This window comes from Zootermopsis nevadensis, unplaced genomic scaffold (assembly GCF_977971745.1).
Source record: "Zootermopsis nevadensis isolate Lab colony 2312 unplaced genomic scaffold, Znev_1.0 Znev_ptg000050l, whole genome shotgun sequence".
Lineage (NCBI taxonomy): Eukaryota > Metazoa > Arthropoda > Insecta > Blattodea > Termopsidae > Zootermopsis > Zootermopsis nevadensis.
Genome location: NW_028259182.1, coordinates 41,204 through 57,081, shown reverse-complemented (window position 1 = coordinate 57,081; position 15,878 = coordinate 41,204). Strand labels below are relative to the sequence as shown.

General features: G+C 35.6%; 2 protein-coding genes across 2 annotated transcripts; one reads left to right on the top strand and one right to left on the bottom strand.

The window, feature by feature from the left end:
• Window positions 1–14: 14 nt before the first annotated feature.
• LOC110828382 (COMM domain-containing protein 2) lies at window positions 15–7,097 on the top strand. Its single transcript, XM_022061081.2, has 5 exons — window positions 15–401; window positions 502–579; window positions 2,297–2,379; window positions 2,467–2,640; window positions 4,442–7,097. The coding sequence occupies exons 1-5, from the start codon at window positions 335–337 to the stop codon at window positions 4,658–4,660; spliced, it is 621 nt and encodes a 206-aa protein (XP_021916773.1). The 5' UTR covers window positions 15–334; the 3' UTR covers window positions 4,661–7,097.
• Window positions 7,098–7,769: 672 nt separating this feature from the next.
• On the bottom strand, window positions 7,770–14,111 carry Rh6 (Rhodopsin 6). The gene is made up of 9 exons (XM_022061075.2): window positions 13,944–14,111; window positions 13,438–13,567; window positions 12,835–13,073; window positions 12,650–12,756; window positions 10,877–10,983; window positions 10,104–10,251; window positions 9,501–9,611; window positions 9,212–9,378; window positions 7,770–8,072 (listed from the first exon to the last, which is right to left on the bottom strand). Exons 2-9 carry the CDS (start codon window positions 13,557–13,559, stop codon window positions 7,943–7,945), a joined length of 1,131 nt encoding a protein of 376 aa, XP_021916767.1. The 5' UTR covers window positions 13,560–13,567; window positions 13,944–14,111; the 3' UTR covers window positions 7,770–7,942.
• Between the last annotated feature and the right edge of the window lie 1,767 nt (window positions 14,112–15,878).

Genomic DNA, 15,878 nt, shown 5'->3' with positions numbered 1-15,878 from the left:
CTTTCCGCATATAGTGTTTATTGTAGGGAAAGATTATTGAATACCTTAAATATGAGTTTGAAAATTTCCTGTTGTACACTACAAATGAAATAATAATAAGAGCAAGAATTATTAAACGTTGGTATTGTCTGTGATTGTGGGATCTTTGTATTTCCAGTTATCTATGCACCGGATTTCTTCCTTTCGCTATGTTGCATTAAATTATCCGGGAAGTCCGTGAGGTTATGTCGTTAACTTTCGTACTAATTGTCGTAATAAATGTCAGCCGTGTGGTAAATGTTGCAGGGTTGCAAGGATTTCTGTTTCCTTAGAAGCTATAATCCCAAAATCTAAAATGCTTTTATCATTGAAAGAAGATCATAAACAACATATATCAGTATTAATTCCTCAGCCCACGAACGGTAAATTATTTTAATGTAATAATGACGTATTTTCAAAGATGTTTGATGTAAGTACATTGTATAATATTAATTGGACACTCCATGAAAACTTTTTGTGTAGTTTTACAGGATTTCTGCAAAATGGCATTAGATTTTCTAAGGAAAGGACCAACCCCCAAACTGTACCAAACAGCAGCACGTAAGTAACCCAGTAAAATTAAAAGGGGAGTAGAAATACTTGTGTTAAAGATTATGCGACTTCATTTGCCCTGGCAGTGCTCGTTGTTCTAGTAAAATTCATTAATAGGAAATGAGGTTAGAAGACAAATTAACAAAAAATAATAAAACGGAAGTTTCGATAATTATCCACCCCATTTAGTTTTCAGTGTATAGAAAACCCATTTTCACCAAAACTTTTTGCAGGACAGTTTCTTTTGTGGTTGTGGCATTTCTTTATGTAGTCCCACTGAAGCAAATGATATTGGTCTTATCTATCTTCTACTTTCATTAGGTACAAAGAAATTTTCCCTGAGCCTCACACCTAGGACATTATTTGGGTTTGTGGTCTTTGTTCCTGTCATCTCTTTGCCATAACAAACATGTTGATCTTAATCTGTGTATACAGAAGACATTTTCACTAGGACTTGTACCTGGGACAGGTTTTTCAGGGTTTGTCACCTTTGATCCTGATCTCCTCACTGATATAAACAAGTCTGGTGTCAGCACAATTTTTTTTATCAAGACCAGTTTTTGAGCTGCAGAAACTGTCTTCACCAGAACAGTTTTTTGTTGTGGCCTTTGTTCCTTTAATCACCTCTCTGCAACTAACAACTTTGGTGTTGACATCATTCTTGCATTGTGCTTAGTTTCTGAGCTATTGAAACTGTCTTCAATAAGACCAGAACCTAGGATCATTTATTTGAGGATGTGGCCTTTGTTGATATTATCTTTTCATCAAACAAACAACAGTTAGGAAAATACAGTATGTTTATGATAGTCTGATATTCTTAATCATTCTTGTTCATTTGTAAATATGCCCCAATCAAAGAGAACGATGATGATATAAAGGTCGCAAACCTCTTTTTGAACTCTTTAATTTTTGCTTTCTTATGCTTTTCAAAATTTAAATATTTCTAGGTGCCAACTTTAGGTAGAAATAGAGAAGGTGAATTTGCAGTTTTCATACCAAAGACAATGACCTCCTTCTTCCTAAGACATTTTCACTGTAGTGTGCCATCTATCAACCAAGACTATTCATCTGTTTGTTGTCCTACAGCTCCTCAGTTTCTTCCTGTAGTCTTCCTTTGTTCTATGTAACATGTTTCCTGACATATTATTCCCATCTTGATTTGGCCTCTGCCTTGGGTATTTTCCTTTGGTTTTCATGTTTGAAGTCTTTGTTCATTGTTTAAAATATTCTCTTCTTTGTGACTTTGTCTTCCAAAACAAGGTTTATCTTTAGATTTCCTGTGATTTTTTATTTATTATTCTGTCTTTTTTGACTTGTTCTATAATTATAAAAAAATTAATTTATTTTTCCATTAGTCTGCTAATATCTGGATGTGTCCATGTAAAAATTACTGCTCCATATGTTAATATAGGCATGTAACTTTTTAAGTGGGCATATTTTCCTCTTTGACATTTGGCATTTTCAGAGTATGCCCTTCACTAATTGATAACATTTTTCTGCATTTTTGGTTGTTCTGTAATTTCTACTTTAACTCTTCCATTTTTCACTATTTTACTTCTAAAGTTTTTGAAGCTCTCCACTTCTTTGATTTCATAATTGTTTTTTTCTTTGTGCTTTCTGTCTTCTGGCTTATTTTCATAATCACACATGTATTGAAATAGACATTTAATTAATAATCTGGACACATTGTAACATCTTCCAGTATGAATTCTGATTATTTTTCTAGAAAAACTGGATGTTCAGCCAGAGGTGATTCAAAATGCAGTAGGTGGTTTGGTGAATTTGCTTGTGGAGAGCTGTAAACACCAGGTAATTTGTATGAAGCTTCAAGATTTGTGATTCTTTATTCATAGTTCTGGTTGTTTCCCTGAATGGGATCTCTGTTTTCCCTGACAGCTCAGTGATCTTGATTTCCGTGACTCAGTCCTGACTTTAGGATTCAGTGAAGAGCAACAGGAAACATTAGAGGTGTTCTATAAGGGGAAGAAGCAAGAAATCTCTGATGCCCTGTCTCAGCTCACATTGGATCTTCCTCATTATCATGACCTGGAATGGAGGTTTGAGGTTCAGGTAAGTTGTTGTTGTTATATTATTTGCAACTACTGATCTGATAAATTCCTTCATTTGAGACTCTTCAGGTGTGTCTGTGTTTGTTAGCAAAATTCATAAATATATTTAAAGCAACAACATTTATTTCTGTAATATTCCTCTTCTTGCTACTAGCTTCAGCATAAAGTATTGGGTAGTACAATATACAAATTACTTTTCTTACAGGTTCTTGGTGCTATATAACAAAACTTACATTTCTGAGACATTTATTTCTCTACTGTATGCACTTTTTTCTCCTCCTTTTAAAAAATTTATGCAATTGTTGCTCCAGTTATTTACTTATCGTGTTTTTTACGGCTGTGTTCCAAAACATACGTATAGCAGTGATAAAAGTCAGCACAGCACTCATAATATTTTGTGACTGGTACATAACTTATTGCATATGATCAGCTGATGTCACATTTAGGAAATGAAACCAGGTTTCTGCACGTGTCTGTGAAAACAGTGTAGTGACTGGTTTTCCAGAAGCAAGTAGAAACAATTTTTAGAATGGATTATAGTATGATTTCCCTGCCTTATGTTCATAGGATATGTATGGACAGAAATTAAATGAGTTCTTGTGCAGTCAGTGAAATAAAATTAGATGGCATTGTATGACAAAGTTAAGGAAGAGCATTAATGTGATGATAATATCTGTACATTTCCTTCCCAAAAAGAATGGGGTTGGAATGTTATGCAAAGAGAAAAAATACATGAACAAATATGGTATGTTTTAAACTAATTAATACATACAACACCACCTACAAGGATTGAAGTAATTCTGACAAGACTTTAGTATGTAAGATTTGAGGTTTTCACAGCAGTGAGTATGAAGATTTCTGTCTTCTGGGTTATTGCACCATGTAGTCTGGTCGATGTTTACCATCGTTTCAGAGTTCCATACTGCCTCCATCATCAACCCAGAAGACAGAAATCTTTAAGACTTTAGTAATTCATTAAATATTATGAGAGAGTATGCAGCTATCAGCTGTAGTGTCTAAAATGAAATATTGTTTTCCAGGATTGTAACAAGCACATGTAACATGTTTGTTGAATGTCAGTTTGTCTAAGTCTTATGGACAGTGGGACAGATTCACACCAACAAGCATGTGATGGAAAATAAGTTATTCTGCATGTAAAATTTATAATCCTTAGGGAAAGATGATTAACAAGTTTATTTTTGTCGTGTCGCTTCATAAATTCCCGTTATAAATTTATAAAGTTCATAAATTAACTTTTATATATGTAACATTACATATTGTACCAGACTTACTGTCTGAAATTGTTTTGATTTGTGGGTACAAGTTGATGCTTTATGTATATGTCATGTTTTTTATTCCCCCCCCCCCCCTTCATGATATCAAGTCTTAGTCATTGACCTAACACCTACTGTAATTCTGACTGATACAAAACTCCTTTATCATTGCCTTTAGCAGCAGCAGGAGGAGTACTTTTGTGAGCTTTCATTTCATAGTGTTATATTCTCTCTGCTATTTTCCTACAGCCTTTACTTTTTTTTTTTTCCCCATTCCTCTCTTAATCTCTCTGTATCACCCTTCTTCTGATTCTTTGTGACCTAATGTCTTTGCCTGAAGCTGTCTTTGATGTTCTGACATTTTCCATTTGCATAATAATCAAATCATATATTTCATGCAAGTCTTTTTTAAAAGATGTTTTCCTAATACTTTCTTTGGGCTTAATTTCTTATTCTGTCTCTTTTGGATGTTCCAATGATATTAACTGAAATGTATCAGCACAGTTGTCATATGGTTCTTATGTGCAGCTTGCATCACGAGCTCTGCAGCACCAGGTGACACCACTTATCACCATGAATCTGACACTTGAGACCAAGACACCTCTTGCCAGTGGTAGTTCCACCAGAAAGAATATTGTTCTGCAGACAGATCCTACAAACCTGGTACACATCACACAGGTGTTGGAAGCAGCTTTACTTGAAAATCGGGGTCAACATTCTCGTCGGATACAGCGCAGCTTCAAATAGGCATTGGTCCATTATCAGTGATCATTGTTACAGAGCTGGCCACTGTAAATGCTGTTTAAGTTTAAGCTAAGTTTATTTGTTCTTGGTTCTATTTTGTTACAAGCTGGTAACAGTTGTGTAATTGGGATTGAAATTTTGTTGACACAGTTATTTTTGCTGTCTCACTAAATAAAGCCTAGTACTCCAGGCTGTGAAGGAATTTCCAGGTTGTTTCATATACAGGTAAACCTCAATTTATGCCGGGGATGCGTTCCTGGACGAACCGGCGTAAATGGAATCGACGTAAATTGAAACTCTTTTTATAATGTAAATCAGTGGGAAGTCAATGACATGCGTTCCTGGCACCCAAACATTGAAGACTGAAGTTCCTCAAAAATTGACTTCGCCTTATCCGTGACAGCAATTTCAGTCAAGGGAATGTTTTTTTGATTCATGTCATCCACCCACAGCAACAGTAATTTCTTCATTCTTTCTAAAAGTTTACTTCTGCTATAACTCACTTGCATTGCATTTACTCTCGTAGCTTGGCATTGACTGTTTTATTTTGTATGAATTTTTCATTATGGTAGTCACAGTGGAAGGAGGCAACCTCATACTTCTGCACACATTACGACAGGTATCACCACCCTCTATTCTACGAATTACGTCCATCTTATCTTCTAATGCAATAGACATATGCAACTTTTTAGCAACACATTCACTTCTCTTACCAGACATGGTGGCTCTTCTACAATTTATATATATAAAACAGTTGCTACTGCAGAATAGTGGTCGAACAACAACACAAACACATTTAGCACACAGTTTTTAGCACATTCAGTGTGTCAACAAGAAGCGAACTGAGCACATTTTTCCTTACTCCCTTATCAGGCTGAACGCAAAGAGTGAAGAGTGACCAATGCTCTCGTGACTGTTGCGCAATGTTGGCGGATTTTTAGGAGATTATCTCGCAACTACTTAGCAGTGAGTGCAGAGGTGACTGTATTTATAATTTTTATTCAAAATCAGCAATGTAAGAATTACGATTTAGTATAAGAATCAGTACGAGAAACATTGTAAAACATTATAAATAATAGTTTTTTTTTCACTTTTTGACTTGCTGGTTTCTGAATCGGCGCAAATCGAGGTTTACCTGTACACTGAATAACATTACAAGGAAGACCTGTACACCCAAGATAAACAGCATAAAAGATTGAAAATTAAGTACTTTGGAAGGTTATGCCATCTCTTAACATAATATTTACAACTTACATTGTAGGAAACCAAATTCTAAATGTGCACTACGCATAGCATGGAAGGCATAGCAGAGCCTGCCCCTGCCTTATTTCACAGTAATTTAAAATAGATAGGGCTGCACATATATGTGTACCAAATGTTGCAGATGTCTCCATTATCAGTGCCTTGGGGGCAGTGCAAGTAATCAAGAAGGCTGGGTGTTCTATTCCAAGGTGGTAGAAGCCCAAAGGTTTCTAACCTATGGTAGGCAAAGTGTAGGGAAGGGCAAAGGCACAGGGAACAAGTCCTGTGGTTAAAGTACTGATATGTGGCAGTCCATAGGGAGTAGAGGCCTGAGGAGAAAGAGTTTTGCTGTGACAAACCTGTGGTGAAGGCCTCTGAATTTTGCAGTTCCCTGGGTTTGCTTTGTCCCCATGGGGAAACAGAATGGGTTTCCTACATCCCAGGAAAAACATGACAGACACAGATGGGTACATAAGGTGTTCTTTGCTTACACTGAAATGTGAAAAACATCGGACAACAACAACAATTTGTGTACAGAAATTGGTATTTGGCTTCAACAGATAACTTTCAGATTTAAATTTCAATACATTTCTGATACTGGTTTTAAAAATTTGAACATTAATGACTGTATGTATTTCATTGAGATCATTAAATGCAGATTTAAAATAATATAATTTGAGGTGTAAAGGTAAAGATAAAGCTGCCCCTTTGTCTTAAAGGCAACTGCAATGATAAGTGCTGCATGCTACATGCCCTGGGAATGAGCCCATGATACCCATTGAATAAAAGGCTAAATGGGCTCTTTAAGTTGGAAACAGTTTGGACAGTCCACACCCAATTACTTTACAGAATGATGTAAAGGTTAATATGTATTATACATTTATTTAGGATTGTGACTCAGTCACTTGCTGTATTGGTATTGGAAATGCCACTTTGTGTTAGAATTTGTAGATGACTTTCAATAGTCATGCCTAATAAGGAGTATTCCAAAACATGAATTTATACAAGCTGGCCACCTGTTGATCACAACCTGTAGTAGCATAGCTGAATGATACTTCTTTCTGTACTAGTGAATGCCTTTAATGAATTAAAGATATTAACACAGGTTGGGTTTTAAGTAATTTGTACACAATTTCTGTTGTTAAGGTGCTGTACACATTTTGCCATTCAATTATATTGATGAATTTTGTGAAGTGAATTTATTTCTTTATATTTCTGTAAAGATAGTGAACACAATGACAGCTTAACTTGCACATCTGCTGTTCACCCCATCATTGTAGAGCTACATTTGCAAAACATGGAAATGTCATGTTTCTTGTACTTGCAAAACATGTCTCCTCATTTTTTGATGATTTCACTATATTATGGTGAGTTGGATCGTCGGTGTTTTAGAGAAACTGGCAGTCTTTATTCTGTGATATACTACTTAACTTCCAATATTCATTTTACACTGAAGGTGGAGACCATTAATTCATCCAAAATGTTGGTAGCCCAGCCTATCACAGTGTCATATAAATGTGAGTCTTGACTGACTACCATGACAACCTGATTATTATATGCTTGCTTCTAGCATACGTAGTTACAGTGGGCTTTATCATGTATGATGTCATTGAATGTTGGTGATCAGCAGTCCTGCATCACATTTGGAACATTCCATTTCCAAATATTGGCCTGGAGGCAGGCTATCCTAAGGTTTTTGTGATTGTCCCTCCATGCAAATTCCAAGATAGTACCTTAAATTAGACTGTGACCACTTCCTACCATATCCTTCCCAATTCATTATTCACTAATCAGCTTGTCATTTAATGCTATAAATTCTGAGCTACTAACTGCATTGTTAAATAAGCCACAAATAAATGAACACTTGTAGGATGTCATAATTATAATAATTATTATTTTATCACAGAACAAAAATAATTTTAGTCCATTGAGACTTGACAGTGCTGCTTCAGTGCTGAGAGTTGGCAGGTGCTGTAACCCTAAAAACAGTGTTCCAGATGTCTGAAGGTTTATCAGCTGATGGACCAGATTGCACTATACAGGTTATGCAGTAGAGGTCTTCTCTTCGCTGACAGTGGTGGCTCCAGAGGCCACAGAGCCAGAATCATCTTCAGCATTTGCACAAACTAAGCTGGGGAACTTCTTTGTTAAAACTGCTCGATACTTGGGGTGGCTGTAAGGAACAGTAACATAGTATTTTGGGGGTCAGTCATTCAGTAACAAGATTTACCTGGACTGAACTGGTTCAGATTAGGTGCCTGTGGCAAGCTTTGTAAAATTAGTCATAAACATTTGCATTCAGTGACAGCTTGATTGGTTTCTTCTCAAGAAAAGACACTCTCTCATGCAGTTATTCATAATTAACTTTTTTGTTTGGATGTATATGCATATGACTTAATTGACATTAAAAATATAACACTGTCCCACTACATACCATGTAGGTGCTTGGGGGAGAGGAGATCTCCTGCTCATTCTTAACCTCGCCATTAGATAGGATGAGTGGTCAGTGTCACACGCTTTACCTCTGGGAAGGGACCCCAGTACCCATTGAACAGGTGGCTGGGTGGGCCTCAGAGCCAGTCTGAATTCAGAGGCTATAGGAAAAGTTCTCTGCCCCTGTCAGTGATTGAACCCAGTTGTCCAGTCTGTAGTCAGTCACTGTACTGACTGACCTAGCCCAGGTCTTTAATTGACATTGGATTTCATAATTTATGGTTCTATATTAGAATCCTAATTATCTGACCTAAATGGAACTGAAGGATGGTTGGATAATACAGAACACCAATGAAAATTATTAGGGTAAACATCAACTCAGTTTATGATATTATTAAATTATGAATAAAATACAATACACCATCAACTGAAAAATCTCACAAATAATATTTAATATTTTATAAATCTGTAAATTTAAGAGTTTGTTTTTTTGAAAAAATTAGTAATGGGTATTTAATTCTGAACCTCCTTTCTTTTCTCTGTGGCAAGGTAATGCCAGGGCCTGAACAGTAGTATGTGTAGTGGTCACCTCTCTTTGTTGTATAGCATAAGTAATAACTTACAGCATGTCTGATAAAATGGAATGTCAGATAACCGAAGGTCAGATGATTGGGACTCTGTTTAAATTTTAATGTAAACACTTGCAGGAGAACTAAATTACTGAATATATGTCCTTGTACTTCTGTGAGTCTCTTTTAAGTAGAATATGTCAAGGAAAGCACTCTGTTCTTTTCCACATAATCTGAAGTAAAGGAAGCCAAAAACCATTTTAAACACAGCCCTTGTAGTCCTCAGTTTGAGGATATTTGATTATATTACCTGATTCCATAGACAATGGGATTGTAGACTGCATTAGCTTTGGCAAACAGAGAGCACCAGATAGTGGCCAGAGGGCTGATGCTACCACCTTCGAAGATACCGGTAAAGTTTGTAACGAGGTATGGTGTCCAAGCAAAGAACCACAGTGAAATAGTCATCAAAGCAACCTGTGAACAAGTGTTGGCAGCATTTTTCTAACCAGATAACCGCCGTGTTGTATATTCAAGTGTCAACTTTGATTCCTTCAATAAACATCTACCAAAGTTACCGGCTTGATATATTTTCTTACCTTGGCCAACTTACACTCCGCACTGGTGTTGGACTGGTCAGCTGACCTCAGGGAAGCCACATTCATCTTCTTTGCCTGCTCCTTCATTTGTTTCTCATGGGCTGCTACAGCCTGCATTAGGTGACAAAAAAGCTCAGGTGCTGATAAATATACTTGCACTGTTTTAAAGAGAATTATGAAAATACATAAATATAGGGGTTTCTGCTGTCTTCCTTCCTTTGTCCTGTAAAAATGAATTTTGTAGCCTGTGCCAGTTGCATAATTGATAATTATGGTTACCCTAGGTTTCTTTCCTTTGCAAGGGGAGACAATTTGTGAATTGCCATATAAAGCTTGAGGTGTGTGGTAATGACCTAGATCAGGTAGGTAGCTGACTAGAGTTCAGGTGATGCACAATGGAGATATTTTAAGAAACAATGTAGTTTTAAACTAAGGTTTGTGCATTCAAATTTTTAATGAACTGGGCTCTTAGAACAACAACGTTTGGGAAGAACTGAGTCATTGAATCAAGAAGTAGTTGGATGTAACTTATTTACAGTAATAGAGTATTTATTTAAACACCTAACTGAATCAAGATATAAATCTTATCTGAGATCTTCTTACCTGCACAATGAACCAGTAGGAGTAAATAATGGTCAGTAGAGGAGTGAAGTACACCCACACAGAATAAATAAGGATGTAGCTTCGGCTCACCCAATCCTTGTTCAAGTAGTCAGTGCCACAGGCGGTCATATTGCCTTCAGGCACATACCTGGAAAACGTTTTATGTTATTTACTGTTTTGTTAAGTTACTCATATTTAACATTGTGTTTTATGAGGAAACTATTGATGCCTAAGAATTCTTGTAATATAACGGAAAGGAAATTAATTATATTAATTTAGTGAATTATTATCAAATATGTGAAACAGGCCACTTTTCCAGTTCTGACCACAGATATCTACAGTTTTTTCAGAAGTCAACTTTCATTTCTTCTTTTAATTCCCTTAAGTTGTTTTTGTTCATCGTTTAACCTTTCTGAATGTACTTTGTAGTTCATATAAATATATATATATATATATATATATATATATATATATATATATATAAAATTCATTCATTCCATCTGTAATATTGTGTACTTTTACCACTATGTGTAATGAGTAACATTACAAAACATTGAAACAAAATATGTTAATGTAGGCTGGACAGTGAGGAAGTGAATCCATACACAGTTTTGGTGGTGAAGCATCATGAAAAGAAGCTACTTGGAAGACAGATGTTAGAAAATTTGTTTTGAGGATGTGAACTGGTTTGATCTGACTGCAGATTGTGTCCAGTGGTAGTATTTATTATTAGCAGTGCTGAACTGTTAGAAGTGAAACTTCATTTTTGTCACCTGTTCCAGCCAAACATTGGGAAGATAGTCCATATGATAGAAAAGACCCACACTGCGAGGATTTTGAGTATGGCTCCTTTGTTTGTCATGGGTTTGGCTGATAACCCCTGAAATATGAAACAAATGTAGTTCTGGTGCTCCATTTGGATTTACAGTTACTATAATATGGCTCTTTGGTTTTGTCAAATGATCACGCATTGGAGCACTTTAACTTGGTAACAAGATTTAACACTAACTTTCTGAGCATTCAGTTTTTTAATTATCGTGCTTCAAAGTTAATATTTACCTGAGCTTCACGTCTGGGGGAGGATGCATATAGGAATATTTTTTACCTTGGGCGGTATAAAGGGAAAGATCTGAGTTATCTCACTCACTGGTCTCATTATTTTATAATGATTTATGAACTCAAACTATAATCCAAGCACATTTTCCTTCAGGATGAAAAGATATCTTGAGAAGAATTTTGTTTGTAAATGTGAGATGTCTTTAATTGAAAGTCTGCATGTACTCCTGCATCTACCAGTTTCTGGTAGTCCCATGTTAAAGTATTGTAAATATAAGGACTAGATGTGCTGTCAGTTAGTATATCCAGAAGATGGAGATTTCTGTGTCTTGATTTGTCAGCAGACAAGACTACTACTACTATACAGTCTGGAAGGTAAAGTTAAAAAGTTTTCTCTGTGGCTGAGCACATCATGAAGACATAAGGGAGTGGATGTAAAGTAATTTGCTTTCTCAACCTTTGTTTTATAAGGAGGTGAATAGTCATTTTTACACTTGGCTACATTATTCCTGGCAATAGAGATCCCAATACCCACTGGATAGAAGACTGGGTGGGACTCACATCGATTTTGGATATGGCGGTGAAGTGAAAAATCTGTTTCTCTGCTGGGAATCTAACACAGTACAGTGTAATCAGTAAAAGATGAACATATAAATCCTCTCTACAGTCAGTCTGCATTTAGTTACGCTTGGTATTAAGTTTCAAACAAAAGTCCTTTATATATCTGCCTGAAAGAAAATATGAATAATCAGCATTTCATAACACACAAACTTTTGATCTGTGTCTCAACAATGAAACTGGAGACAAGTTACTGGACATCACTATTCCTTGGAGATCAACAAAAGAGACTGAATTTATCAGGCCTTATGCTACTACAGTTGCATGCCTGAATACTGTAGACATAAGACTAATTACTTTTAGGAATGCAGACACGACTTTCATAAATTCAAGCAATTCGGATCATGAGGATTGTATTACAGTCACAAAACACTTCAAATCACAACATTATTAAAAAATATGTTTGTATGAGCTACTTGATGACATAAAATAGGTTCCATTGTTTGCAGTTACATAATTTTGTGTTCAAGTTTATTTTGAATAACATGCTTTGAAAACACAGTAGCCTATATAACATTACTAAGGCTGCCATGAAATACTATGTTACTATAGTCAAAGCATTCTGTGATTTATCTAAAGCCATATGTTGCAACATAACACAGAATTTTCAAACCTACTCTGAATGGCTATATTATTGATTTTTACTCAGAAATTTGCAAAGTAGTCAGCTGGTATAGTTGACAGGAAGTTAAAAGTCCAAGATCTGTAGTGCTCCTGTGGCATGCTGTTAACACCAAGTTTGACGATTATCGGACAGTAATCTCTATAACACTGATGCCTGAGTTTTAAGTGAGGCAGGCCAACACAAGCAAGCCAGTATAATTTCTTAAGTACCTTAGAAGTTACCCTTATTGGTATGCATTAGTTTTTACCTTAACAATTACGTTGTACCTGTCCAAAGCGATTAGGGTCATTGTCCATATGGAGACACATCCAAAGAGAGAGCCACACATTCCATAGAGCTCGCACATCAAGGGGCCTGAAACAGGATTTCCATTGTAACACCTGAGTAGCATAACTATTCCAGTCTATATGAGCAGTGAAATGGACTACTCACCCAGTACCCAGGTCTCATAGAAGCAGTTGATAACCATAGCTGGTGACATGCAGAGCATCATAAGGAAGTCGGAGAATGCAAGGTTCACCACTAGAAGGTTGGATGGTGTTCTGAGTGACTTTGTGGATGAGAAGATATATATGACCATTCCATTGCCAGTAACAGAGACTACACCCAGCACTCCAATCACTAAACCAAGTATTCCATGCCACAATGGGTTCAAGGGCGGGAACTGGTACCTATAAGACCGGCAGGACTTGTATAAATTTGGATAAAGAATAAAGCTGTTTTTAACTATACAAAGGCTTGGTTAAAAGCGTTGGGGCTTGAACTTTAACCCTTAACATATTTCTTATACAGTCAGAATAGAAGACCTGTGTTTCAAATTAAAAATAAACAGGTTAGCACCACTTTTAGTGTGTGTGAATTTGTCTGAAAATAATGATTACTCCCAAAATATCTGCCATTGCCCTTTTTTTCTTGGCAAAGTCCTGAAACATTTTGTGAAACACCAAATACTAGTTGGGAGCTAGTGTTTTAATGTGGCATATTATTTATAGTTTTCAACTTATCATTTTAACATTTCAACTAATGTGACATTACCAGTGAGGATCAACAAGATGCAGCATCTCTGGTAATACTTTGTCCACTACTGTTATGTTGCCAAAACCTCCTTGGCTAGCCCGTGAATAGGCACTGAAGCTTGGTTCATAAGTCAGAGACATGGAGCTGACTGCAACATAAGTTATGTAACATTAAAGAGACACACTGGAGCATTTGAAAGCATATTATGGTGCAGAATACTGGGTGCTAAAACAAAGAGAAGGATTTAATTTTCCAATAATTTTTAATGAATATTTAGTTGCTAGATAGATACCTCATCATTGTTGATTTTATTACTATTACAGTATCAGGTGAATATTACAAATGATGATGTATTTCATTATTCAATTTTGTATGTCCATTCATAAAGAAAACTAAGTATCCACTTTTTAGAATAGTAGCAAATGCCAGGTAGTTGTGAAGCCTCCACAAGAAAACACTACTTTCAAAACTATGACAGAAATTATATACTCTTTTAATACCTTATTACTCTGTAAAACTCTTACCTTGGCTAATATATAAAAGAATCTGAAAAACCACAAACCACACTACTTAAATTTCTAATCCAGATAAAAGTTGAGTCCCACCACAATAGATGACAATGTCTTTTTGATGTTGCTCAGTGTCTGTGGTATAGACCCACTGCTTATATAAGACTTAGCTCCGCCCCTCTTCACAAGACTCCCTCCTTTCCAGTGTTTTTGTGATGTGAAGACAGGTATAAGTTAATAAAGGAATGAATGTTGAATGTGTCATTTATTATTAGAGGTGCATCTGTGTATTGGCCACGTGTAGGCAACTGAAGTAATTGGATAACTCTCCCCACAACTAAAACTACTTCCTTAGAACATGTGACCTATTTCTAAGCTACTTTTATTTTTAGAAAGAACATGCTCTAACTTGTGATTTATGTGTTATTTGAAACATGAGTACCAGTACTTCAAAAATGGGAACATATTTGGACCTGTGAGAGATAAAGTAACAAAAGAATGAGAAAATTATTGTAATGAGGAACTGCACAATTTATATTGTTCATATAATTTGAAATTTTAGTTGAGTTTATTTATGTAATTGTGTGGAAATGATTTTATACAACACCTGGTACACTGTTCATCTGATATTGTTACAATGATTTATTCTTAAAAGATGAAATTGAGTAAAGGTAGGACTCGGCTTACGCCGCTTCACTTTTGCGCCTCTCATAGAGCACGATTGGAGGGGGTGATGAGTCATGACTGCCCGACTTACTAGACACATATGGTCCCGACATTGTAATAAAACTATAATACTAAATGATAAACTATGGCCTAAAATTGAATAATTAAACAAAAAACGAAATATAAAATATGATGAGAAATTACATTAACCACAGACTAAGAACTGCAAATGAACTGACAAACATGCACTGGTGTCTAGAGAACAGTACGCCAAAAGGTCAATGCAAGAGGCTATTGCTCTTATTAACAAGAGATATGAGATCTTCTATAACAATGACCCCAACTGGGAGCGGAGCTCAACCGTTAAGAGAGGAATTGATACAGTTAAACAGCCATACTATAACTTATTATCAGAAAAGAAGAAAACCAAACAGACATCTATTCTATCATTTTTAAAGCAGTAAATTTTCTTTATTTTTCTTAAACATTATTATCTTAAATATTATATAATTGTCAATACATAAATTTCATAAAATAAAACATTCTTAAAGTATTTTGTGTTGATTACTGAAAATCTTGGAATGGAACCTAATGTATTTACATGTTCCCATTATATTTTTTGCTTCAATTTATGCCGTTTCATTTTACACTGCAAATCTCAGGAACCTAACCCCAGCGTAAACCACGTCCTACCTGTATACATATAGAATGTATGCAAGGAAATAAGAAATATATACATAATTTTGATTGAAAGTTTCAATGGTAGAGACCATTTTTGAGCCTCAAGCATAATGATGTCTCAAAATTAAAGATATGGGTTGTGAAGGTGTGAACTGGAATGAATTGTATGGTTAAATTGTGGGCATTTATAGACACAACAGTCGAACTTTGGAACTCACAGTGTAATTTTCTTGACCAGTTAATGAAGAAAGTGTATGAACCCTGGTTTAATTAGTTTAAAATTATGAAGTGAGATGAATTTCTTGAATCTGTATATGAATTGATATTCAGGCTACTCCATTTGGAGCAGTAATTTGTGTATAGTGTTTGGAATAAAGGTCATATATGTCCATCCATCTGTCATATCTCATCTAAATCTTGAAGATAGATGAGAAATCAACATAAATAAAATCACAAACATCCTATCAGAATGTCAGTTCTGCAGTTGAGATTCAAAACAAATGCTCCAAGGATACCAGTAAGTCAAGGTACTGATGAGCTAACATTACTTATTACCGTTACAACAGTGCAATAAAGTATGTTGGGTTGTATATTTTGTCAATA

Excerpts from the sequence above, each read along its gene's own strand:
- LOC110828382 (XM_022061081.2), top strand. The coding sequence starts at position 335 with ATGCTTTTATCATTGAAAGAAGATCATAAACAACATATATCAGTATTA. Across the intron at positions 402-501 it reads AATTCCTCAGCCCACGAACG|TTTTACAGGATTTCTGCAAA; the intron begins GTAAATTATTTT and ends CTTTTTGTGTAG. Across the intron at positions 2,380-2,466 it reads TGGAGAGCTGTAAACACCAG|CTCAGTGATCTTGATTTCCG; the intron begins GTAATTTGTATG and ends TTTCCCTGACAG.
- Rh6 (XM_022061075.2), bottom strand. The coding sequence starts at position 13,559 with ATGTCTCTGACTTATGAACCAAGCTTCAGTGCCTATTCACGGGCTAGC. Across the intron at positions 10,984-12,649 it reads GGTACAACGTAATTGTTAAG|GGGTTATCAGCCAAACCCAT; the intron begins GTAAAAACTAAT and ends TTCATATTTCAG. Across the intron at positions 8,073-9,211 it reads CCCATTGTCTATGGAATCAG|CCACCCCAAGTATCGAGCAG; the intron begins GTAATATAATCA and ends TGTTCCTTACAG.